This window comes from Anser brachyrhynchus, assembly GCF_964034855.1.
Source record: "Anser brachyrhynchus genome assembly, chromosome: 4".
Lineage (NCBI taxonomy): Eukaryota > Metazoa > Chordata > Aves > Anseriformes > Anatidae > Anser > Anser brachyrhynchus.
The window spans coordinates 43907204-43933365 of NC_137698.1; the positions used below are offsets into that span (position 1 = coordinate 43907204).

Genomic DNA, 26162 nt, shown 5'->3' on the forward strand with positions numbered 1-26162 from the left:
GACAGAAATTAAGCTTTGTTTTCTTTCAAATGATACACTACATATTCTGATTGGAATAAAAGCAAAAATCTTGTACAAGTTTTGAGGGTTTGGTGGTGTGGTTTTATTCTTTTATTTTTTTTAAAGCTACATTGCAATAAAGTGTTTTTTTGTAATGGATGCCATGTCTGGTAGTAAAATCATTATCAACAGCCTTTCAAAATAATTTGAAAAGATATTAACATTTCCTTTTAATGAAAGTAAGCTATCAAATGTAAACAAAGGGTGTCTGTATCTCAAGCTTTTTGCTAAGTTAAAAACAGTTAAAGTGGCTTAGGCTTTCTATGCACTTTTAGGTATAAGGGGTCTCATACAAAAAGCGTCCAAAACCAGTATTGCCTGAATACATCAGTTAAACATATGTATGCTCCTCATAATCACATTTAAGGAAACAACCCAGAAAGAACCATACAAAGGCACTGTGCCATAGTCCGGATACACAAAGACTCACCAATACAATAATAATATTCTTTCATTAAGCTGTTCTGGAAACAGGGAAGAAATAAAAACAAATTCATTCTTCCATAAAAAGGAGAAGTATTTGCAATTGTTTAAAATTTAGAAAGACAACCCCAAGACACAGAAATAAGCCTTTTTTTTTTTCTTTTAAAGGAAAATTTGTTTTGTAAACCATTTGTCTTGGACTTCTCTCTGTAGGAATCACATATGGATGTATGCAAATGCATGTGAAAATGGACAGTGCTGCTGGCTTCAACAATCAACCACTACAACTGCAGTTTGGTGAATCTGTGGTAATACCACAATCATCTTTATAAATCTTTTACTGTTTTGGGATAGCAGAAGTTTCAATATCGGTCTATTTTAAATCTTGGAAAAATCTTAGTATTAGAATCATTCAGTATATTCTCCCTATCTCCCTGCAAATGCGTATGTTCTCCTCTTTCTCCTTGTAATGCCAATTCTGTAAATAGAAAATATTAGTATTTTAGACTTACCCATTTCTAATTATTTATCAGGCTTGTTTAAACATAAACAGAAATTAATGTCTGCATTGAGTGAAGTAACTGTGGCTTAGGTGCAAGTTCAACAAAAGGAGGTTTGCTGCTTGGCTTTACTTTTACATTACTTCACCACTTGGCTCAATGAAAGGCAACATAATTAACATCCGAGATAGAAGATATGGAAGTCTTTTCAGAAGATGTTGACAAAATCCTCTTTAATAATTAGTCAAGGCTGCCAAAAAATATCTACATGCAGAAGGAGACTTTAAGAGGAAAATGAGGCGACTGCCTTCCTAACCCTGACAAAACAATTAAATTTGATCACCTGTTTGCCTATTAGATTGAAAGCTGGGTGCTCATTTATACTATGTCCTCTTTACACAACCACCGAGTATAAATGGGATTGGATGGAAGGAACAAACTAAAAAAATTGCTAAAATGCAGGTCATATATTCTGCCTTGTATTCATTCCTATGCAACACAAAGATAACAAAACCTAGAAAACAGCTGCAGAGGAATATCTCAGAAACGTTTCTTGTGGCATATTTTTGCATTTAGTAAGACATCTATGTAATCTGAAGTATCCTAAGTACTGCCATCTATCAGGTTACCTGAAGTGGTAGGCGATGGGACATGGGTGACATAGGGATGGTGTTGAAATTTTGGAGGATTGTCATTCACGTCGGCAACAGCAACGAGCACACTGGTGGAACTGGAGAGAGGCCTGGGGTAGCCCCCGTCGCTCGCCACCACCACCAAAGTGTAGTTCTCTTTTGTCTCTCGATCGAGTAGAGCGCTGGTGATGATCTGTCCTGTTGATGGGTTGATTGTGAATTGTGAATTGCCACCAGTAAGCCTATAGCTGTTTGAAAGAAAAAATTAGAAAGAAAAATTCAATTACTATTTCATAAGGCAGCCTGCTGCCTTAGGATAATAACAATTTTTTATACTGTTCAGACCACCATGCTGATGGATATTGACATAAAGATGTTCTTCTGCCTATCCATCTGTCTTCACTTTTTTTCTCTTCCATATTTTGAGACCTCTCAGAAATGGCATTTCTGGGGATTTCCAAATGTACTTGCTTAACACTGATAGATTTCTAATAAATGAGGAGCAGACTGAGCCTTTGTACATTTGGAGACACAGCTGGGCATTCTCTCAAAATTGCAAGTGGCCTGCTAGAGGCAGCCTCTAGTACTGATTTCCTTGGGCTAATGCATTAAGTGTTACTCCAAAGGACTGACATGTTCTTAACTGAAACTGCAGAATACAATTAGAAATAATACTACTTTCTGAAATAAAAGGATGACTTTTACAAAATAATATGAGGGTTTATAATTTATAGTTTCCTGATACTGAGCTAAGTTTTGCTATTCAAGATTTCAATTATAATTCACAGCAATTCATAATAAATCAGAGTAAAGCAGTAACTGCAGAACTATGCTAATAGCAACTAATTATGAGAAGAATTTAATGATTGATTGGTGTGTATTAATGTGCACATGCCTTTGTGTGAGTGTGCAAAAATGTGGTAAGAACTGATTATGTGCTTACTGTACCTCATTGTACTGTACTTCTGGCTTGTTAGCACAGTGAATTTGTCCTTGCTTTTTGAATGCTTACCCATCTTCTGTTAGTACAGAACAAATCTCAAAGACACCTGGAGCACTAGGTTGTCTTTTTAAAGGTAACTGGTTAACATTAGATTTCTGTTAATTCAGATAATGGGCTTTCTACAAAACACAGGAAACAAAAGCTGGCTAAAATGAACAATTCTCATATCCCATATTACAGCCCTTACAAAATCAACTCACAATTGTGATTAGCATTGCTTCTTCAGAGAAGCCTGTTATGGCACAGTAGCAACTTTTCTGAAGTACACAATTATACAAAAGATTCCGAAGAAAACTACTGTTATGAAAGAGAGTAACATTCACATCTTCAACTTTTCAAAACCAAAACAGGCTATGACAGAAATAATAACACAGGCCAGAAGCTTTTCCTAGAGGATTGATAGCCAGCCTGTGTAATAGGCTGTGGCAACCTCTCATGCTCAGTCATTAATCTCTACAGAATGCCAGGAGCATATTTTAATTGCTTAATTATGATTCAATATGATGGCCATATGTAATTATTCTCCAGCCAAAGAAAAGTGCATCTAGGGTGGAAGGAATGTGCACAAAGCTTAAAGCACCACTTAAATCTCTGTAAATGCCGGCAGCACAGACACATTTCATCTGTGATTTGCAGTGTTTTAACATTGTGTGAGACAGTCTCTCTCTCGTGTACTTCCACGTACAAAGAATGGCTCAGGCATTACTGTTAGAAAGGCACTGTGAGAGACATTTAAAAAGAAATTACATTTGCCATGGGATATTCTGAGTTACAGCTGAGTACAACTTCATGCAAACCAAGTGGACAATGCAAGTGTCTGTATTTACGAAAAAAAAAATTCCAAATGAAGCCAAAAGATAAACACATGAAACTTTGTAATTGTGACAACTAATATAAAAGGAAAGTGACTGAAGTGCTTAAAATCTGGCCTTTTGACTGTGCTAACCCTTCTTATCTATACTGCCTTCAACAATACTATTCAAGCATGCATTACCATCAACAACCTCATCAGCTCCCTGTAATGACTTCACAGGTTATCACCAGAAACAAGAGGAAAAAGAGTTGGCACATATTGATATGTTACAGTTTTGCAGAAGATTAGCTACTTTTTGCATAATGAAGTTCATTTTTTGACTTTATATGAAAATCTTAACATGGAATTTTACATACCATCTATGGAAATCAAAGATTTTATTTTGGAATGGGGTCTAACAAGACTGAGAAGGAATTTCTGAGTGCTCAGCACCTCTGACAAGGAGGGCTTATGTATTCTGGTTCCTCTAGCTTTTGTTAGTTCTTTAATACCAGTCATATTTTAAGATTTGCATTATTCTAAATGCTAAACCTGGACAAATTCTGTCAAAGAGAAACAAAGTATGTTTCTGAGTCTAAAAAGTGCAAAACAAAACCTCAAAACAATCTTAAAACAGCTTCTTACGAAAAAAAATATTTTAATCAACTATTCTACTATGAGGTATTGAGTGAGTGATAAAGACTAATAGCAGAAATATCAAAGCAATTCAAACATAGTAAAGAAATCTTAGAGCAGCCTGATAATTTTTGGTTATGGGATGCAATCATTATAATCTTTCATGATTTGTATGGAATTCATTTTTTTAAAGAAGCTTTCCAGAAATAGTTTCTCTGAGTGAGAGTGAAATGGATTAAAAGCTTCATTGTTTCACAATTTAATAAATGGAAATTTTGGACACTTTTCAAATATTTAAAGATGCCACGACATAAAGTTCCTATTTATGGCTTGTAGCTATTTGAAAGAAAATATTACAGTATTTTCTATACACTTGCTTCATTATAACATAATTCTGCTTTATTTCCTTTTTTTTTTCTTAAGAGCACAATGATATTCTTACACACTTTGAAGAATAAATAGAAATTGCAAATAAGCTGCTTTTATATTCTGTTTTTTTTTTTTTTTTTTTTTTAAGTTTGGAAACAGACATGGGTGTTTACATTAATAAAAGTTAATTTTGAAGAGATAACTTACATGTTCTTGTGATTTAATAACTAATTAGAATCTGACTTGTATTCCATTACCAATAAATCTGTCCTCAGTGGATAATCTTTACCTTGTCACTGCCACTTAGCATCTTCATTACTCTTGCCTGTGAACTAGCAATGGCCAGCGTTCAGCCCAGTGGCCAGTTAAGACACAGGGTTGCATCAACTGAGCTGTGCAAACCAGTTGGAATTTAAAGGTAAAAATGTCAAATTTTAACTTTTTATTGTTTTCCCAACTAGGATACATCTCACTTCTGGCCTTGTATAAATCTGTAAATTGGGCTTTAAAGTCAAGACATTAATTGACTGTAGATTTACGTAGGGAACACGATGACTTTAAAAGAAAATTAACCATGTCCTTAATTACAAGTCCTCAGTTCTAAATGTTATGCTAAATATAATGCTAAAGCCTTTAAAAAGGCTAAAAAACCTGATGGTAGTCAATAACACAAAATATTCACTGCCTATGCCACATTTCTTTAGTCAGAGAACGTATATGTAAAGACTGCCAGCTTAATTTCTTAATCCATTTATTATATTTGAGTTGTTGTTTTTTTGTCTATACTTAGCAAGAAATTTAGCCCATCAACAATAACGCTTAGGTGTGAGTTAGACTCCCATTTGCTTTTAATGTAATAAAAAATTAAAAAACAGTACTGCAACTTTCCTTTACCTTAATACATTTCTAAAAGCTTACTTAAAAAAAATAAAAAAAAAGTCAGATTTGCTGAGAGAATTGAGCTGCACACCGTCCTTTTGTGCCTTAAAGCTTTATGTCTTGTTGATGATGGACACTATGAAAAAAAAATCTTCAGGCGAGGTATGAGGCAGGACTGCACTCAGTGGTGCTAAATGACCTACCTAATAACGGCATTTGTAGAAGCATCAGCGTCCGAGGAGTTTACTAGCAAAATATCTGTCCCTGTAGGTGCATCCTCAGGAACAATGGCAGAATACACATTAAAGGCGAATGTGGGCACGTTGTCGTTGACATCATCCACTGTGACAGCGATGGTTCCAGTGCCAGTGAGGGCAGGAGATCCTGCGGGAAAGTGGGATAGAGAGTGCCAGAGGTTACAAATACCACAGTGTTAATCTGAGGTCTGCCATCCCCGATTTAAAGCCTAATGATTGAACATGTCACAGCTCACAAAGCGAGAAAGCCAATTCAACATACAGGACAGGGTCAGATTTGTTTCAAAGTCATCTTGACATTAAGTACAAGCTGCGAAAGAAAAAGAAAAAAAAAAAAAAACTTTTTTTTAAACTCGTTTCATCTAATTCCAGCAACATTTTGTAATACAAGCTCAGCGGAAAAAGATGGTCTTGGAACCACTCAGAAGCCTTCCTGTAACAATTAGGACCAATTTGAACATGTGGTTGCCTTTGAGAAGTCATTCAAAGGTGGCACACTGACAGCCGTGAAGACTCCAGCCTTCAATTTACTTATCCACAGAACAAATAGAGTGGAAACAGTGGCAAACCCCAGCTTTCCGCACAGCACTTCCACTGCCGGTCACACCCTGACCTAGGGAAACCTTCCCTGAACGGGTGAGAAGGCTGCGTTGTCTCCAGACTCACACAGCCTTGATTTCCCCGTAGAAGCAAGCATCTCTAGCAGCAAGGAACGCTGCAGCACACTGCTCGCCCTGATGGGATATTGCTGGCTTACAGGAAATTGGACTAATTTAACCTCCAGCTTTCCTTCTTATCCTGATACTTAACTCTGGAGAGCACAAACAAGTGAGAAATGGCATGCATATTCACGTGCAGTCTCTCAGTATTTATTTCCTTTAAACTTTTCCTTTGTCAAAATTGGAAAAAAAAAAAAAAAAGAAAAAAAAAACACCGAATAATTTTACAAGTTCATGCTATGTTTGATAGTTTATTGCTCTTGTTTTGAGCCAACAATCAGCAAGACACCTTCTGCTAACCAAATTCTTCACTGAGGGTCCCTGAAAAAATGGGATCCTGTTATTCTTTGAATACCTAGCAAAAGTGTGTGTGTGGAGGTGGGGGGGAATAAGAGAGAGAGAAGAGCTCAAAACTCCCATCATACAGCACTTTTACTCAAAAGACAGATGATGACCATGCCTGGTTTACCCAAGATTGGATTCCTTTCCCCCTCAATCTCAAAGACATACAATAATTCACTATTGGCTGGACTGGGGAAAAAGCAATGCTAATGAAATGCTTTGGGCCAGCACCCCGGAGATCGGTTTGAGTTCTTGCTGAAAGGCAAGTTTATTACACTGAGCTGTCACTTGATAAAACACAGGCAGTCCCTGTGTGACCGCCCTAATCCCTCCGTCCCAGCAGATGATCAGGTCGCTGCTGCACAAGGTTACTGCTGGGCCTCAGCATCTCTGCACTCTAGTCTCACGCGGTCCTGGCAAAGGCTCCAGACATTGAGCTTTTGTAGGAAAGAGCAACTGATGACCCGTTTTTCCCAGTTTTAACCCCTGCAGGCTGAAGGAGCATCACACCATCTCAGGGAGGAGCTGGGAGCAGCTTCTGCAGGGGAAGGAGGTTTCCCATCGCAAAATACTTTGAAGTAACTCAGCATAATGCGCAAACAGACCGAACGAATGAGTGTCCAGTGGAGACATGCTATAAATCTTGCAGGGCTCACTTCGAAGCCAGCTGATGGGACAGGCTGGACCACAATGCTGAGGAAAGAACATGAGAGCCAGAGAGGATAGGTTTCACGCCATGGCCACGCACAATGGAGCCCTTTCTCTGCTCTGTTCTGAGGTAATTCATTCTGCCAATTAATATACTTTCAGCCACGAAGGTTACATTAAGGCACTGACTCATTTTTTTTTACTTTTTTCTTCTTTTTTCTCTATTTTGTCATTTAGCCAAACACTTATAGATAGAAAGGGCTGCAAAAGCGTTCCCGATTGCTGAAATATTGCCCATGGAGTGTTTATTATTACTGCATTAAACGAAACGGAGTCCTCAGTGGTATTCGCTGCGTGTGTCATCAAGCTCTGGCCTTCCAAACACATTTAATCGACATCCATCTCACAGCTAATGAAATGAAAAGCCGAAAGTTGTTAAGTTTCACAGGTGATAAAATGAATTATGCATAATTCAGAGATTAATATTAGGAAAGTCCCATTCAAAGAGCATCAGTAATGCAATGCAGCCTGGAAAAGAAAGCTAACTTGCAGCTAAGCCCCAAAACTCATTGTTTTAGATGTAATTGCTGACTCAAAAAGCCAACACTGGAAAATTCAATCTGTGAAGTTTCTTCACAAAATGAACCACAGTGGCAGCTTCTCCAGAAGGTGCCGTGAGACGTAACCCAACGCTAGAGAGGTGGGATGAGCTCAGGCGCATACTGGTGGGGTGCTCTGCAGGCTGAAAGGGCCTGGGGCTCAGTGCCACGCTAGCTGCATTCACAAGACTTCCCATCAGCGTGGGGAAAGGGAAGAGGATGCCTATGTCTGCTGGCACAGTACTGCAGGGACACACAAAACAAGCAACACGCTGCGATGGGTTGTTTTTTCCTCCTGCATGGCTATTAAGTCCTTGATCCCGTAATGGAAAGAGATGCCAGATGTAGTATTTGCTTATGGGCTATGGATATTTTCCTGCTCAGAGTTACACTGATAATAGTAGCTTTTGATTCGCCATTTGCCTCCAGCCAGCCTCAGTCCACTATCCTCTGTGAGCAACATGAATTTGTAGGGTACACCAAGCAGGTGCTCCAAGGGTCAGATCCCAGTCCTGCTGAAAGCCATGGAAACTTAGCTGCAGACAACCATCAGGCCTGGTATTTCACTCTTCATCATACTTTTAAGTTTAGACATATCCAATAATCTTCAAAGTTTCTATTTGGTTACTTCACTGTTCTGTTGTTTTACGTGGACCATTGAGAGCAGGCGATAATGCAATGCAGAGGAAGAAAAAGGACAGATTTTTTTTTTTTTAGCCCTGTACTCTTTTTGTTCACTTATGGCCTCACTCCACAAGTGTTACCTGTCTATATATTCCTTACCAATGCAACACACTTGTCAAAAGCAGAGCACTTGCATGAATCTGAAGGGCAGTTGGCTCTTCATAAGGCACTTGATGGCCATTACTTCCCCACTGGATGCATCTACAAGGCATAGCACAGGATGGACATATTTGCATTAGCCTTAGAGAAGTGAATATACCAGCCAAGGTTGAGCACCATACTAATAAAATTAGCTAGGGTAGTATAAGTAACCCAGATCTCATTCGGTGCTAGCTTGTGGCTCGCAGAAGTATCCCAGAAGTCCAATATTAATTCAGCTGTTTGCAACATCCTAAGTCACCGTTCTTCAGTTCAAAACCTAAAATCATTCTCATTTTACTTAGATGGAAAAACTCACACATCTACGTTGGTTTCCTGCCTATGTAGTTCTCCAAGTATGCCTTTTTTCCCCTCTAAGTAAAACATCACGTCCACAAATTTACTCCTTTATTCTATTACACTGAAAGATAAAGTTGCAATTTCACAGAGTTCTTAAAGCTTGCATTCACTTGAAATTAAACGACCAGCTCACATTTCTGCAGTTACTGAGAAATATAAGAAGAGGAAATTACAAATGAAGTAATTTTCTATGGAAAAGAAATAGCTTGGGGCCAAACTCTACCGTCCTCAGTGAACTTCCAGTGAAAGTTCTGCTTGCATAAAGACCACAGAATTTGGCCCCTGGTAATAAGTAGGTTTCATAAAATGTAGATGTCATATTTGTGGTGAAAGAAGTACTTTCCATGGTCGGGCTGAGTTCCCAGATTTCTTAGTTTTGCTTCGATAGCAAATCTTCCTCAATCAGTTATTCCAATTATGTTAGAGCATCATCCTTTTCTTTTTTTTTTTTCCAACTGTGTTTAACATTTTGCATAAATAAGTGTAGTAAATTTTGTGTAAATTCTGCTCTATTAGCCAAACACTCAGGATGCCCCCATTTTGATAGATCAGGCATGTTTACAATCTACGTAAAATTGTTGTACACAGTCACACAAGACTTTGCATACCCCTACAGACAGCTTGGAGTGCCACAAATGTACTCTTTTCTTTCAGTGAGCTTGCATGAAAATTTTTACCGATTTTTCATAGTATTTTGGACTATTTTTCAGCAGTAGTAGTAATTATTTGTCAGACACCCACCTCTTATTTAGAGCATTTCCCTAGAGCTATATTACTAGTTCCTTCAGATTCCAAAACACAGTCTCTCACAAAGGCTTAAAACATTCATGTTGAGAAAGCATTTTCTAGACAGACGCAGGAATGAAACAGACATTAAATGATTAATAGCCAGAGAACATAAGTTAACTCAGGGAAATAAATGGGAGAGATCAGATTGACTGTTCAGTGACCATCAGATCTCTAAAACTTAAAAGATGACATTAATATATCATTAATATTATTTTGATTTTCCAATATCTGTGTGCTGTGGTCTGTTTTTATGAACTGAACAGTTTATTTTCTAGGTGACAGCCGTACATATACATTAAGCAGAGAGCCCCGCAAATGTCCACACGTCATTGTTGAAATAAAGATTAACCTGGGATAGTGTCAAAATAGCAACGCTGAGTTCAGGAAGAAAATTGCTTCCCACGGATGTTCTTCCAAAAATTTAAGCTTTTTGCTTACATCTGCAAAGTAAACATGTGTCTGGGGACGGAGAGAAGGAGCAGACCTTGGGAGCCTGCTCCTTGGAGGCCCGTGGTGGAGGACAAGCTGCAGGACGAGGTTATGAGAGGCCACCTCGGGCTCGTCCAGCTGTGGGCCGCAGCTCCCCTCTCTGTAGGGAATGTTTGAGGAGGTGATGTGACAAAATGACAGCAGGGGACCATGGGGTGGGCAGGGAGCAGCAGAGGGGCAGGAGCTCTCTTCTCTCTTACCCTCCACTTCTGCCTGCTTCAGCGAGGCAGGACTGGCAGGGATCGCCAAGCACATCTTCCGCCCCATCCACTAGTCCTCGTTTCTGGCTGCTGGCCACAAAAAGAGGATGATGCTGCAAATGTGTCAGTATAAAAGTTAGAACTGGCCCTAAAGAGAAGTTGGAGAATAACTAGAAGTTATTTGCTCCAAGAAATTTCAGGAAAAGATGATGTGCTTGGAAATCCTCTCGACAGTGGGGTAGGTACTGTATGGCCTACAGCAAAAATTAGAAATAGGAGACTGTGCTCATAACATTATCCACAAATTGTTTGAAGTTTTAATGGATCCTGGGTTTTGTCTGTGCCATAGTTAGCACAGCAGATAGTAAAACTATCATTCCTTTCAGAAACCAGGAAGTCGAAGTTTTTGCCAGCGTTAAAATATCAAAATTAAGTGCTAGAAAACTAACAATAAACTTAGTAAAAACTAGAGATACATTTTACTTTTTTTTTTAAAAAAAAGATTGAAATTAAATAAAATGAATCTAAACAACTAATCCAAACTCATACTGCAGGCAGTTTACCATGTTTTGTGGTAAATTAAACACATCATTATCCTGAAAATTGGAAAGCGATTTAACAGAAGTGGAATTTTTGCCTCACTGAAACGTGTTGCTTTGCAACAGAGCGGATTTCACTTCTGCAGTCAAACACTCAATGAATGAGTCCCAGGGCTAGAAGCTGTATGTGTTATTACAGAGCACTAACTTTTTCACTCAAGTAAACAAGGCCTGTCTCATAATAAAGCAGCCAATCTTTCTAAATGCATTTAAATGCAGATAGAGTGTGCTGAGCCTCACACAAGCAAAGAATTTTAAAATAAACATGCAGATAAAGTAAGTTAAAATGCAACTAGTTGATTTTCAGTACACAAAGAGCTTGGTTTGAAACATGGATAAGCTTAAATTAATTTACCTGGAACACAAAAGAGAGTGCATACGCAAATGAGCAAAATAAGTAGTTAGTTTTACAAGACTGCACCACAAATATTCACCCTGGCTGGATATACAGACTGTACTTTGCTTTCCTCTTAGTTGTTTTTCATACATGCTTTCCTATTAAATCTTAAAAAGTAAAAGCTGAAATAAGTAGTTAATAAACATGTGTAATAAGAAGCTTAGAAGCTAGCCCTACTTTCAGTCATTTCAACAGGTGAATGGCAAATGAAACCACACATGTGCCCAGATTTCACAAATTTCTGAAAATGTCAGATCTGAATTTTAAGACAGATAAGTTGGTACAAAGCAGCAGCACTTACACCTCAAGCTTCCCAAAGCTGATTTAACTGAACTTTCACTTCATGAGAACAAGGGAGTCCCTGGGACAGCTCTGCATGTCTGCTAGCATCACCTGATGAGAAAAAGAGACTTTCTTTTACTGCATCTGATGTTAGAAACCTCAACATCTTCCTTCATCCTCCTAGACTAAAGAAGCTGCGAACAAACAGACCTAAAGTTGTGAATACATCCATTAAGTCATCAAATATATATATTATATATATATATATATATATGTATATATAATCTTCACAAGACAGAGCACAGACTTTTTCAGGCAATTACAAGTCCAGCCCCACTTAGATATATGCATGTGCACACACATCCTCATGAATGTTTTGACAACATCTTTACCTCTCTGCAAAAGAAATCCCTGTCCCAAATAGTGATGCATTACAGGCTCCCTCAACCGCCTTTATCTACACAATTTTTACATTTTGATAATTTCCTATTTGAATGACTGCACTCTATGGATTCTCTAACCTTTGCAGTTTCACAAAAGGGGCTACACTGAACTGCAATATGCTATTCAGCTACTCGATAGCTGGTTATACTATCAAAAGAGTGGGACTTGCGTGCACACAGTTTTAAGTTCCTCAGTATATACACACCTTCCCCTGTCCCTTCTCTTATCCTCTGACCTGCTCATCAGAACAAGTTACATGCAACTGTTTACCAAGAGAGGAAAAATGCTATTACAGAAGCAGACCCAGCAGAATGGAAATAAAGACTGAAAATAAAACCTACACAATAAACCAAAAGTACAGTATACCCCAACTTCAAGCTGTTCCATGTAACAACCTCTTTCTATACCCATCCACATTATTATAAATTTATCATTTATTCAGCTGAAAAACAGTAGCTGTTATATTCCTCCAGTTTAGCATTTTTCCCCCATTGCTACTTTTGTTTAGCAAACTTTAAAATTGATGAAGGAAAGGCTGAAAGATTCTGGCTGCAGAATGCAGATGGATGCTGGGCTTCTGATATAAGCAGATGTCAGCAACTCGTGACTGTCAGGTTTTGTTTTCCTTTCACAAAAGCCACAACCATTTATCTCATGTGCTGTACAACCCTCGACAAACACTTGAAATCTGTTAATGTCTAAGTTACAGGTCACTCACTGGGGATGGTGCCTAGAAAAGATCCATGAAGCTACCACAGGTTTCTTTGCAAGAACTGCATTTAATTCCAGAGCAAAAAATTGCCTTCTTCCAAGTAAGTTTCACAAGAAAAAGGCCAATTTCTCACAACTTAATACAATGCTTGTAACAAAAACTGGTAAAAGACTGCTTTTAGGGTGCATCTCCATGTTTCCACGGTGCACGCAGTTCTCCAAGGGGAGGCATGACGGTACACACCACCAGGGCCTCTGGTGACTGTAGCTAGATTTAAAGAACAACTTAAAGGCACCGAGATTTAAAAAAAGTATTTTCTTAAAACCGCCAAATTACTTGTCCTTATTATAAGTTATTGCTGTAAACAGAAAAAACAGAGAAGCTGGCTCCTGCAGGGACTGCTGACTAAGTCAATTTTTGACTGCTTGTGACTCCTGAATATCCCACAGCAAAATTCCTGTAATGCATGATTTTGAATTATGCTTTAAAAACACCCTTTATAAATAGCAAAGATTAACCAGCAGGATAAGTGTTCAGGCCATATGTGAATGTTTTACTGATTTTATCCTTGTAATTAAGGCTTCCTGAAATTGTAGATTTGTTGCTGAAGAATCAGTTAGCAAACTTTCAATTTGTAAGGTGTTATATTTTATTTAGAAAACGGTTTAAGATAATTATGACTGGAAAAGTCTTACTATTTATCAAAGGCTGAAATTTTTTCCTTCCATGCCATAATGACTACTTTCGTTATCTTACTGTTTTGAAAAACAAATTACATTTAGCAAACTGAGCACATTTGCAGTAGGATTTCATATAACAGTGATGTAAGCAGAAGGGCAAACATTTTACACTAACTTTCATTTAAGAGTTCCAAGCTAATCATAGCGAGATGGATGAATGAATAGATGAGAGGAGTGTAACAGCCTCAGAATTTCTGAACTAACAGTTCTTTTTTCCTTGAAGTTTTTTATTGACTGCTAAATCCTACAAATTCAGCATTATATTCTTGCTCGTTTTCCAGTTTATATAAATGAAACTTTTTTTTTTTTCAAACAGATATACCTACTTTTTTCCCCCTCTAACTAGCAACAACATTTTAAGAAATAATAATAGTAAAGAAAAAATAGCCAGGAAAACACGGAACGCAGCTTAAATGTCTGACAGTCCTGTTCTCATTCATTTGGATCAATAATGCACAGTATTTTTGTTGTACTGCGCAAAACACAAAGAAAATTAAAATGGCATATTTCTGAAGTTCAATTCTCACTTTTTCATCACTGCCCTTCTATACATCCACAACCATTTACTGGTAATCAGCAGACATATTGTATACATGACTGTCCAATATATATATAATAAAACTGTACTGCAGTGATGGTGGGGCTGAGAGAAATAGATCTTAAGATCCTACACATGAGATGATACTGAGGATCAGGACAATATCTGGGTTGTTTAATGTACTTCACGCTGATTTGAGCAGGATTGACTGCTGATCAAGCTGGCAATCCAAAATCCATAAAGCATGGTGGTACTTTCTGTTTGACCAGTGGCAGAAGGAAACCATTGCCAGTGGAACTAGATGTGAACTGGGAGCATGGTCACAGTAGAAGCACAAAGGTAGATGAAATAAATTCATGACAGACAACAGCAGCAGAAAGTGAGAAAGGGAAAAACAAAGGAAAGAACAGAAAGCAAATAAGGAACTGTAAAAAAAAAAAGTGTCTATTAATCTTATTTGGCCTACGAATAAACATTTCACGCTTGAATCCCATTTGTATTTGCTACATATTACAGTAGGTGTCAATGAATCTTTTGCGAACATGGGCTGACATTCAAGAAACTAACACAAAACACAACTGTACAACTTGAGAAAATAATGGTGTTTCAATGAAAGCAAGAAAAGTATTTCACAGCAGTGCGAGCTGTCTAAACAAAAGCATGGATGGAAATAAAGGAGAAGAAACATCCCTACTAAGTAGATAAGCTATTTGAAAAACTGAGTGGTAAGAGTTCTTTGAACTATGTCTTCCACACAATACAGTACATAGTACAGTCGATCCCATAGTTCAACACTTTTATCATTAAAATTTTAAATATTTTCTGTTATTAATCAGATAAATTTGTAATACTGAGTTAAAGATGATGCTAATTGCTTTTATTAAATGAACGCTTTAAAAAGAATCAGAAACCAGCTTCAACATTTCATGGCACACACATGCCTGGCAAAGCTGTTATTTGTAGCCATTTTTTTTTTTCCTCTGTTACTTTTACAAATAAATATACAAATATTTTATAAATATTTTTTGTGGTAAGAAATCCTGTATAATGACAAACAACACTGAAGTACAGAATATTCCTCTTTCCTTCATTTATAATGCAATAACCTCATAGAGCAAGCAATAACGTCATCCACACTCATTATTCATTCTTTCTACGTGGTATCAAATTATGTTCATTAATAGGTACGGGAATTCTCACCACTATTTTTGATGAACCAAAAGAAGAATTTTAACTCTAACCCAATCAAAATCAGAAGACAATGAAATGGAAACCAGTTCATCCAGCAACCTTCAGCTAAAAACAGATTATCTCATTTGAACTAAACTTGCCAATGACTTGCTGGGTTCTCCACAGTCTCAACACAAGAAATGTTTGAATGGAGAGGCATGTACTTAAACTGAGTACTTTTCTAAAAGTAGCAGAAGTATGCCTGAACTAAAGAGGATAAACATTTTAACATGCATTTCTAACTCTGCTTGCCTTGTCCAGATAAAATCTGCCATCAGCTGACGTTGGTCTCAAAGCTGAAGTTCTGCCTGTGATTTTAACCTAAGTGAAAAAGTAACTTTCCTTCTTTTCATAGGTATTTTAGTTTGTGTTGACCAGCTTGAGCCCTTTGCCAATCTGAACACACACCTCTCCCGCACCCCACGCCAGGGAATACATACACTTGGATTTAGCCCAGAGACTCTCGCTGAACTATTTTGAAAAAAGTGATCTAATAAAGAAGGTTTAACTCCAAATAAAAGACCAAATCCCTCAAATGGTATTCTGGGGCTGGATTACACATCTTGTAGGGCAGTCCTCTGAAGGGATGGGCTAAAGCCTCATCTCCTCAGGGGAGTAAATATGTCACATCATATAGACATGAATACACTCTCTTCCTTGACAATTACTCCCTGGGGGACATCCAACTGACTTCGCCTTACTCCTGCTGCCTAAACATTTTTCTGAGCCTGTTGCCTTCTAAAGAAAAATTAAAACACTGCCAAGAGTTTCTAGGCCCTCAGAAACGGTAGGATCCTGCTATTAGCCTTCCACAATTAAAAAAAAAGCTGCTATTTCCCTCTCTCCTGATTTTAGATGATGGTAACACAAAATAAATGCTGCAAACTCCCTGATGAGGCTGCTGCCAGTTCTCCTCCAGTGTGCTTCAGAAATAAATAAATAAAAAGACATGCTAAACTACTAAAACAATAGCTTTAGTACCAGTAGCACAATAGTAAAAATAATACAACTAGTAAAATAGCAAAACTAGGCTCAAAGTAGATAGTATTGGCATGAGGAAGAGCTTCCCTAACAGTATGGAAATAAATGGGGCTGGGATAGAAACCAACATTCATTGTGGAACAGCTGTGGCATAAAACAGAGCAGAGAAGAGAGCATTCATTATGTAAACTGCTAAGCACCAAGGTAAGCACACGTCAGCTTCATTTAGTTCACCAATGGCCGAAGTGATGTGCATATTTAGACATAACATATAAAACATGGAAAACAAGCCACTTCTAAAGGAGATTTTTGAGTTGTTTGTTTGTTTTGAGAGCACCAAGATTTAAAAATAGTTTAATTTGTTTTAAAAATACAACTCATTCTTTTAAGGCAACATCTTTTCACACTGCCTGTTAAGTAGAAACCCAGTGTATGCTAAGAAAACAGGATGAGTATAAATGTCCTTAAGCCCAGTCATATAAATCTCGCAAAATGTTAACCCTTGAGATTCTTTCCTACTATTACTGGAAAATAAAGAGGCTGAAGTTTTTCTAATACGAAAATACAGTCCTTTACTTGTCACCCCAAACCAGGAAATACTTCAAAACGTGTCAAACGAAAGAGTGAGAAGAACAATACAACTGCATTGTCAGATTTAATTTGATTTTAAGATTGAAGTGAACCAAAAGCATATGTCAAATGAGAATTCCTGAGAAGGATATAACCTCTATGTTTGGTTGCCCTCCTGCATTCTTGAAGGAAAGAATGCATAAGTTGAGGGCCAACATTTTGTAAAGAAAAAACATATGGTTGTTTTTTTTCCACAGGCCAGGGAGGTATACGACGATCAGCTAGCTAAATATATTTATCAGTCCACTGATTCATTTCTTTCAGAAGTATTCATCTAAATCAGTAAATAGGTTATTTAACAAAATAATTAAAAAATGTACAGCAACACAGCTAATTAGAAACATCACATTGTGATTTTGGTTTTATTGTGGCAACATGCCGTTATGTCCAACCAAAACAGATATGGTGGTTGCAGTTTATTTAAACAGTAGTCCCGGGCAGCTAGCAGGTTTCCAGATGTGCTACTCTACCTCCCTGTGACCAATAAATAAAAGGAGGAGGACTGCTGGAATGCTAACATTTTCTCCAGAAAATGGCTCAAAGAGTTAAAGCCCCAGATGATAAAAGCGGCTGCACCAGTCCTTGTCACGCTGCCAAGATTGAATGTTTACCCATTGCTGGGTCCCCACCAGATGGGGTGAAAAAAATAATTTAGAAAGTCTCTCTTCTCAACCATTTTGCCACGAAGAAGGGTAGAGCTAAGCAAAACAAATGATTTATGTGGTAGAAACAGTCCTGTAAAGACACATTCAAATAGCTGCACGTAGGTTTCTTGGCGTTTATGTTAGCAGATATTTTGGGGGAGCATGTGCAATTTAAACACTATCGTGTTATTCCACAGTCCATCATTTTGCTTGTCACTGTATTTATAATTCACACACTCTGGTCTACAGCTTGTGCTGCAAGAGGGGCTCTAAATTGGGATGGGTGAACTTTGGGGTTGAATTATGTTTTATATCTCAAACAAAGCCACAGGTGTACAGCTTCGGAAGATGCTTTGTGCCTCTTTGTAAAACCTTACTGCTTAGAGCAGAAGTCTCCTGAGACCAAGAAGTAAGGTGGAAATGCAAAAGTGAGGGAAGAGGCTGAAATCATGAACCTTTGTGCAGGCTGTGTCATGGAAACTGGGCACGAAGCAGACTGCGTGGCCACAACTCACTGTGTCATCTGCCACACTCATCTAAGCACCAGAAAATGCTTTATCAGTCTTTGCCCTCCCCCAGAGGAGAGGGAAAACTCTGTAGACCCAAGATCTACCTTGAGGACTAGGTGGAGGATAGCAGGTAAGGTCAAGGAATAGCTGGACCAGAGCCAGGACGATACACAGATCATGACACTCACTTCTGGTCTGAGAATAATCCTCGGGAAAGCATTTTTCCGACAAGTGTCCAATTCCCATTGCTGGTGCAAGTTGTCCTGCCAGCAGTGCCCGTCTCACCTGCCCAGCACTCTTACGAGCAGCTCGGCTCAACTCTTAATACTCAGTAACTCATGAACTCTTCTCACACGTCCCGAACCTAAATCCAGGCTCCGGGAGAGCATGCCTGCACGGCATTTTGAAGCCTAGAGGCTCCCCAGCTAGCACGGGCACCCGATCCCACGCAGCCCTGCTAGCTAGCTAGCTCATGCTTCACATATGAGGGCTGATGCTTTGCCATGTCGTAATCCTTCATCTGCTACAAATAGACTCAGGGTACGTCCTGCCAATATGTGTTACAAAACACATAAGGTACAGGGTGAAGCAATGTGCATGAGCAAAGTGTCTACGCCTTGTAGAGAGGCCATGGATTGTTTTCAGTATATTAGACTGACACCTCTAGATAAAAATAATTAATTTTTCCATCAAATTCTTAATAAACATTATAAAAGAACTATAAGAACCACAGTCACAAACTGATGAACTGATAATAAACATAAGTAAGAAATCCTTGATTATGTTTAGGGAGATCAGGAAGACATCCAAAAAGTTGAGAATCCCTCAGTCCTTATGTCTAAAGGTGCTTCTAAGCATGTATTGTGTCTGATTCTTTGAAACAAAGGGAAGAGTTGGCATAGACTTCTATAGGAGTAAGGTATCATCCTTGAATGTTTTAAATTAGTCAGTGCAGCATATAAAAATTGAGATGTAGATCCTAAAAAGAATGGGAAATGGGCTGGACGCAGAATTTTGCCCTTGATGTACTACCCAGACGTTTCCAGAGCTAACTGCATCTGGACGTCTACCATGATTTTTATCTGGAAAAAAAAAAATAAAATAAATAAGATGCACCATATATGGGCAAGCCTGCTGCTTGGGCTGCTAAAGGCAACCCGAAAGACTGTTTATTACAGCTAATAAAAGCCATACTCAAAGTGCAAAGTAGAATACCTTTCCCTTGATTTATTTTTGGAGATAATACGGATGTGGATGAATTCAGACACGCCTGCTTTCTTCAACATTTTGGCAGGCACTGCTTTCCTCCTGAGGAGCACAGTTCTGTATGTGTGTTTCTCACTGAATTTACTCTATGTAAGATCCTGCTGTCTAGGAACAGAAGCATTATCTAACAAATTCAAGCTAAGATACTAGAAAGAAATAATTACATGAGGCAAAGAACTGGACATGCCTGTGAGAATCTCTTCTATAAATGTTTATCAGCTGCTCAAGAATGTAATATTTGAAACACTTTTCTTACACATTTTAAGATAGTGTCACTGCCATCATTTTGGTAGTACAGCCAGAACTACCTTATTTAATGAATGCACCAACTAGCAAAGGTCAGTATGTTAGCACCTGGATATCCGTCACACACCCATACTGGTAGCTTTTAAAACATTTTGTATATTTTAAAGTAATAAATTCTTCTTCTGATAAGCTACAATTTGTTTTAAAAGAGGCTTCCTCCTCCAAAATATTTTTCTAACTCGGCTGCCAAATGTCTACGATAGTGCGTGTACATTCGACATATGATAATGTAATATATAGTAATATAAAATTCGAGACACAGCTAGACAGAAATCTCAGAGTCTGTAGCTTGGTCCATTTGTTCCACCTTTTTGTGACAACCATCACTCTTTAAGAGGCCTCAAACAAATTATATGCCAGAGTGTTCTTTACCACCTAGACTGATGAACTCAGTAGGACTAATTTAAACATAACAGGGATCCCATAGGATTTCCTCAGCATGTAATATATTTAGAGTACTCAGAGTACCTGTTATGACTGTGGTCCACAACCTGCTTCCATGAAATCAAGGGAATTTTTGGCATTGACTTCTGCAGGACCAGGAGATTTTCCCATGGTACTTTAGTTTAGATAAATCATAACTAACAGTTTTAAATGCATTCTTTGACAGTATGAATTTAGGGTAAGTCTACAGTCTGATCAAAAGATACCGCCTAACTCTATCCACAAGGTTGGTAAAAACTATAGCAAATCATATGCCTATGCATTAGTCAGGTTGTAAACTTTTGTTACTCTAGATAGCATACTCTATCTCATATTTACTTTTTAATTTATTAATTAAATTAATTAAAACATTTAACTAAATAAAACAAATACTCTAGAACAGTTAAACTTCACTTTAAGTTACTATTTAGCATCTGTTTTTGAAAACTTTTGCTAGCATCTTTTAATATTGACAAGAGGGAGTAATATCTTGTGATTTAGCGTTATGATAACATAGCTATTATTTTATATAAAAAATCTTCAAATTATGCTTGATCAGCATAATATCTGTGTTTTTAAACATAGGAACTAATGAAATATGCTGCTATGATAACATAGCTATTATTTTATATAAAAAATCTTCAAATTATGCTTAATCAGCACAATATCTGTGTTTTTAAACATAGGAACTAATGAAATATGCTGCTATTCTTGTCAGCTACTTAAGGCAAAGGCCCCATGCACACTTCATGAACTAAAATTTCCTCTGGACTAGTTGAAAGTCAGAAGTCTCCCAACACAAATAAATATTTTCCTTTGCTATGGTTGGGTTAATTTTGGGGGGGATTTCATATTTTTTAGGAACCAGAGTTTAGGAAAAGATTATGCTATTGTCAAACTTTTGGCTTATACATGGTGCTAGACATAGGGTGAAACAGATTTCTTGCTCCTTTTTCTGGGAAGAGTAATAATTGTTTTCCACTTGACACATCCCTTACCAGTTCAGACATCGTGTATTTTTTGTGTAGGGCTATGTTCTATAGGGTCCTAATTGATGCCCAGTCCTGCTAACTTGGATTGGGACAGTAAACAGGCTTCAAGGATCTGCTTTCTCTTATATCCAGCCTCAGCTTCTGAAGGAGCATAAGGATATTCAAATCCAAGCACATCCAAGTCACATGTGAACACTTTGCAGCTATACTTTACCGTGGAAAGCCAGTGTAAAAAAATACAATGCAATATAGTATATCTAGCCAAAGTACAAGACAAATGATACGTCAAGTCCTAAAACTGTTTCACAACTTCAGCTGTGCCCAGACTGTGAAATACCTGAGCACTGCTGCAATAGGAAAATATAAGCCATGGATATTGTCACTGACATAAGATCCTGCACACAATATGGCAGAAAACAAAATTGCATCAACTTGTCAACAAGTTGGGATTGCTTCTATTTTTATTATTAGAAAGTAAGAACAAATTCTGCAATAAATTACATCCCATCAGACTCTGGGGGACTGGAGATCAGTCCAGAATATGATGAAGAATGTCTTTGTTACTAATATTCATACCCAAATCTGCAACCAAATTTTATGCTCAGACACCTAAAGTAAAAATGTGATTAATCTTCATAACAAGAATTCATGTCTGTGTTTTAAACTGAGGGAACTTAGAATACATTCGGGATTTTGGAGCAAATGTAAGACTGGATGCTGAGCAAAGCAGAAAATTAAAATGCTGAAATATAAATTGTCATTACTTTTCAGGGGTAACATTTCAGTAAGATTAATTGAGTAGTCCATAGCTGCTTTCTGGCCATTGATTTGACCTGTCTGCACATTTCCAATGACAACATTATACAGTTTTTCATTGCTGTTCATGAGGCTGTCATGACCCAGGTAGGATCACTTACTACTATGGGGGAAAATAAACCAACCCGCCTAAAGCTGTAGTGAGTCCTAATATCGCACAACTAGACATAAGGATAAAATCCTGATTTCCAGAAACTGAACTCCCTTTGACATCACGTGAGCCCAGATTTCACCCCAGAGATCTAAACTGAAACTTGGGTACAAATCTCCATGCAGCACAATTTCAGACCATCATAAAAGTATTTCTTTTACACCCAGAATACAATGTTTTCAAGTGATACAAGATTTAACCAGAAGAGGTTGTGCATTTTACCTGAATCAGCAGCGGTGATGAGTAAAACATACTGCTCCTTTGTCTCTCGGTCCAGGCTCTGCACCAAGCGGAGCTCTCCACTGGCTGAAAGAATAAAGGCTCCTTCTTCATTTCCACCCACGAGAACATATGTAAGCTTGCTGTTTAGGCCTTGATCATCGTCCCTTGCTACAACCTACAAAAGCAACACAAAGATATGGGGAGAAATATCAGTATCTGGTAAGTGCACGGTCTGCACAATTTTATTGGGAAGGAAAAAATATTCTCTATGACATTAATCCAAATTAATGGATTGAATTAAACCCAGTGCCTTAAGGGCTATTATAAACTATCTGTAATTGTACAAAGACTTAACACAGTGGTGATGGACTCAAAAGCATTGTTTGAAAATTTTGAAAATTTTTAAATAGTTAATTACTTATTTTTCTCAAGCATAAACATAGTAAAGACTGCATTGGGATGTAGTGAAAACCGCAGATGACTTGGTATAAGCTGAGCTGAGTATCAAAGAAAGCACTGCACGTCCTGCCGCCTGAATCCATTTAGTGCTCTTTCAACATTTGGATCAGAGCCTCATCCTACGTAGGCAATGATCAGATTGAGAGATTTGTTGCATCGAAGTTGAGACTGACCTGAGAGAATAGACCAAACTCTTAAAGTCCCAGTGTGCGTAGGAAGATAGGTCAGGTGAAAACAATGACAAAAAAAAAGACCCTTCAAAGCCTAATATAAAATTTTGGTAAAAAACAACTAAAAAAAACAAATAGGAAAACAAAACAACAACCAATGCATATTAGATTACAGCCAAAAGAGAACTTTTCAATTTTGTCTTTTTTTTTTTTTTTAATTGTGGAGGAAAGACACTACATATTAAGAACATACAGGCACACTAATAGTTGTAGCAAATACATATTTATTTGCTGAACGTACTCACCTGAAGAATGACCTTGGGAAGCATCTCTAAATTCTCAGGGACATTCACGGAGTATGGAGAAAGCTCAAATGTGGGAACATAATCATTGACATCCTTCAGAATAATATTGACTGCCGTGGTGTCAGTCCTTGGGCTGCTTCCACGATCGGAGGACTGAACTGTCAATGTATAGGAGGGCTTCTTCTCTCTGTCCAAAGGCTTAGCAACTGTTATCACCCCCGTCACAGAGTCGATGCGAAACTCATTATTGGTATCTCCACTCACGATGGCATAGCGGACTTGCCCGTTTGTACCCTCATCTCCATCGGTAGCAAGTACCTGGATTAAATCTGTCCCCGTTAATGTATTTTCTCCCACCTCTACTTTATAAAGCTTTTGTGCAAAAAGGGGGTTATTATCATTAATGTCGAGGACTATAACTACCACATCTGTAGATGAAGAAAGAGATGGCTGACCCTTGTCGGTAGCCACCACGGTCAACGTGTAGTTGGACACAGCTTCTCTGTCGAGCTCCCCGGTTAGCCTGACTTCCCCATCGATAGTGCCGATGCTGAATTTGTTTCCCAGAGGCCTAAGCAGACTGTACTCGATGTAGCTGTTCGGACCGCTGTCGGGGTCAGTTGCCTGTGCTTTGAACACAACCGTATCTATCGGCGTGTTCTCTGGGATGTAGGTCAGCTTCGGAGAGATAAAGCTGGGAGGGCTGTCGTTCACGTCCAGCAGAATGATTGAAACTTGGGCTGTGCTTGTGTACCTGGAGGCCGGGAGAGGGGCCATGTCGTGGACTTGCACAACGAGGCTGTAGAAAGATTGGCTTTCCCGATCCAAAGGCTGTTGGATGCTCAGCACCCCGCTGCTGTCGATGCCAAAGTGTCCTGCACTGTCCCCAGAGGTGATGCTGAAGGACAGCTGCGAGTTGGGGCCTGGTCGGGCAGGAGAAAAAAGAAAAGAGCATGACTTAATCTCACTGACCTAGATATAAATGTTTCTAGCCTCATTTCCTATCAAAATGAGGATTATATGATCATGCTGCCTGTTCAGCTTCCCCATCAGCTAATTTCAGGCGAGTTTCATGGTGGAACAGAAGCCTTTGAAATAATTAAATTCTGACATGAGTTGAAGAGAGACAGGGAAGGATGTTGCTAATTAGAGGGAACTAATTAGGGCACTAATTAGTGCCCTACTAGTGCCCACTGAGGGAACGGCCATCAGAGCTTGTCTCTTCTTTCAGCAGGAGCCTCACGGTGAGAACACGTGTAATTTGTTCCATCTATGATGGTTATGGACAAAAGATTTAAAGCGTTTTCTTTCAGAAACCAAACCTCAAAAGTTCTGCTTCTTACAGAACAGCTTTTTTGCTCCTTTCTTCCCATTTCTAGGCTACAAAGTTATCATTGATTTAATTATTTTATGAATTCTTCCACCCAATTAAAAACAAACAAAAAAAACAGAAACTGCCATGCCTAGATGGAGCAGGCCAAGAGTGAATACAGTGGAGAGGTATGCTTACCATACATGGAATAGTGTTCAAAAATACGAGATGAACAGCCTTCATCTTATGACTGAAACATAACTAGCAATTATGGTCAGGGAGTGATTTATAATTTTGGTGAGGGAAATGCATTGTGAGTCTTGACAAGGCTACAAAATGTCCCTAAATACGCCATACAGCAAAAAAAAATAAAATATTACATATATACACACTTTTAAATATAGTATACATTCATATTATTAATATTTTAATTATTTTTGATTTTTTCTTCTTGTTTTGGGTCATGAAGAATGTGATTTATGACTAGCGGATTAACAAAGTGTTCACTACTCATTTACCCCTCAAACTCACATTTTCACGCAAAGAAACCAAGCCGCCTGATTAAGCAGCTGATTACTTCATTGTGCATTTAGTCATTTTTACTCAGGAGCTCTTTTCCCTCCAGCTGAACTGTTTTGGTATCAAAATTATCCCTGTATTCGATTTATTAATCAATGATGTTTATTAAGCTCAGACTTGGGAACTCTAGTCCTACTTGCCTTTTCCCCAGTGGCTACTCTTTCTCTTTCTCTTCTTCTCTTGTAGAAACTTAATTAAAAAGTAAATAGAACCAAACATGAAAGACAAAATATTTTAACGCAATTTAAAAAAAAATACATTTGTACACCAGATATTAGTGTTTCTATGTTACTTTGACCAAGTGAATTACTGTGAAAATGTAGTACTATTCTATTTTTTGTTCGGCTGTACTTTAAAATGATTAATTATACAGGTAGAAGTCTTTGATTTCAGTAAAGTACTTTCTGGCAATTCAAGATTTTGGCGATTGACTTTGGAAATGGGTAGGAATTAGATCTTACAGAAGAAAATTTTTTTTTATTATTTTTAAATACAATTAAATTTACTACTTGTTCTTTATCTCACCTCCACGTAACTTCTCATTCCTTGTCCTGTATTCTCATAGGTCTTAACATTGGTAATGTTTATATAGATTAAATTGTGGTTCTCCTGAAGCAGAAGGAGATTTTCCTAAATATCACTGGAGCTGGGACTGCCACTTAATGAACTATTCTGTTTCAAACAGCACACAAATCTGGAATTATGTACCTCATCCACCCTCTCTCTCCAGGTTAGGGGCTGGGTTTTTCTTATGGTGAATGTAGGGGCATCCTCTTTGCTTAGGTTTGGGCTTATTTCATTCCAGTGTTAATACAGTAAAACTCTGAGTAACAGCTCAGATATGAAGCCACCGGTTTCCATGATGGTCTTTTAAAGATCTCGCTTCTATTTTTCTTTATTTACTGAGACAAAAAAAAAAATCCTACTCTTTTTTT

The 26162-nt window shown here is 38.0% G+C and overlaps 1 protein-coding gene across 2 annotated transcripts in view; it reads right to left on the bottom strand.

The window, feature by feature from the left end:
• FAT4 (FAT atypical cadherin 4) overlaps positions 1–26162 on the bottom strand; it is a 142951-nt gene that overhangs the window by 35337 nt on the left and 81452 nt on the right. For both annotated transcript variants that reach the window (XM_080591933.1, XM_080591934.1), the window contains exons 5-8: positions 23337–24259; positions 22403–22577; positions 5499–5679; positions 1613–1863 (exon numbers count right to left, since the gene is read on the bottom strand). In XM_080591933.1, coding sequence (XP_080448059.1) covers positions 1613–1863; positions 5499–5679; positions 22403–22577; positions 23337–24259 — 1530 coding nt within the window. The remainder of the gene's footprint in view (positions 1–1612; positions 1864–5498; positions 5680–22402; positions 22578–23336; positions 24260–26162) is intronic.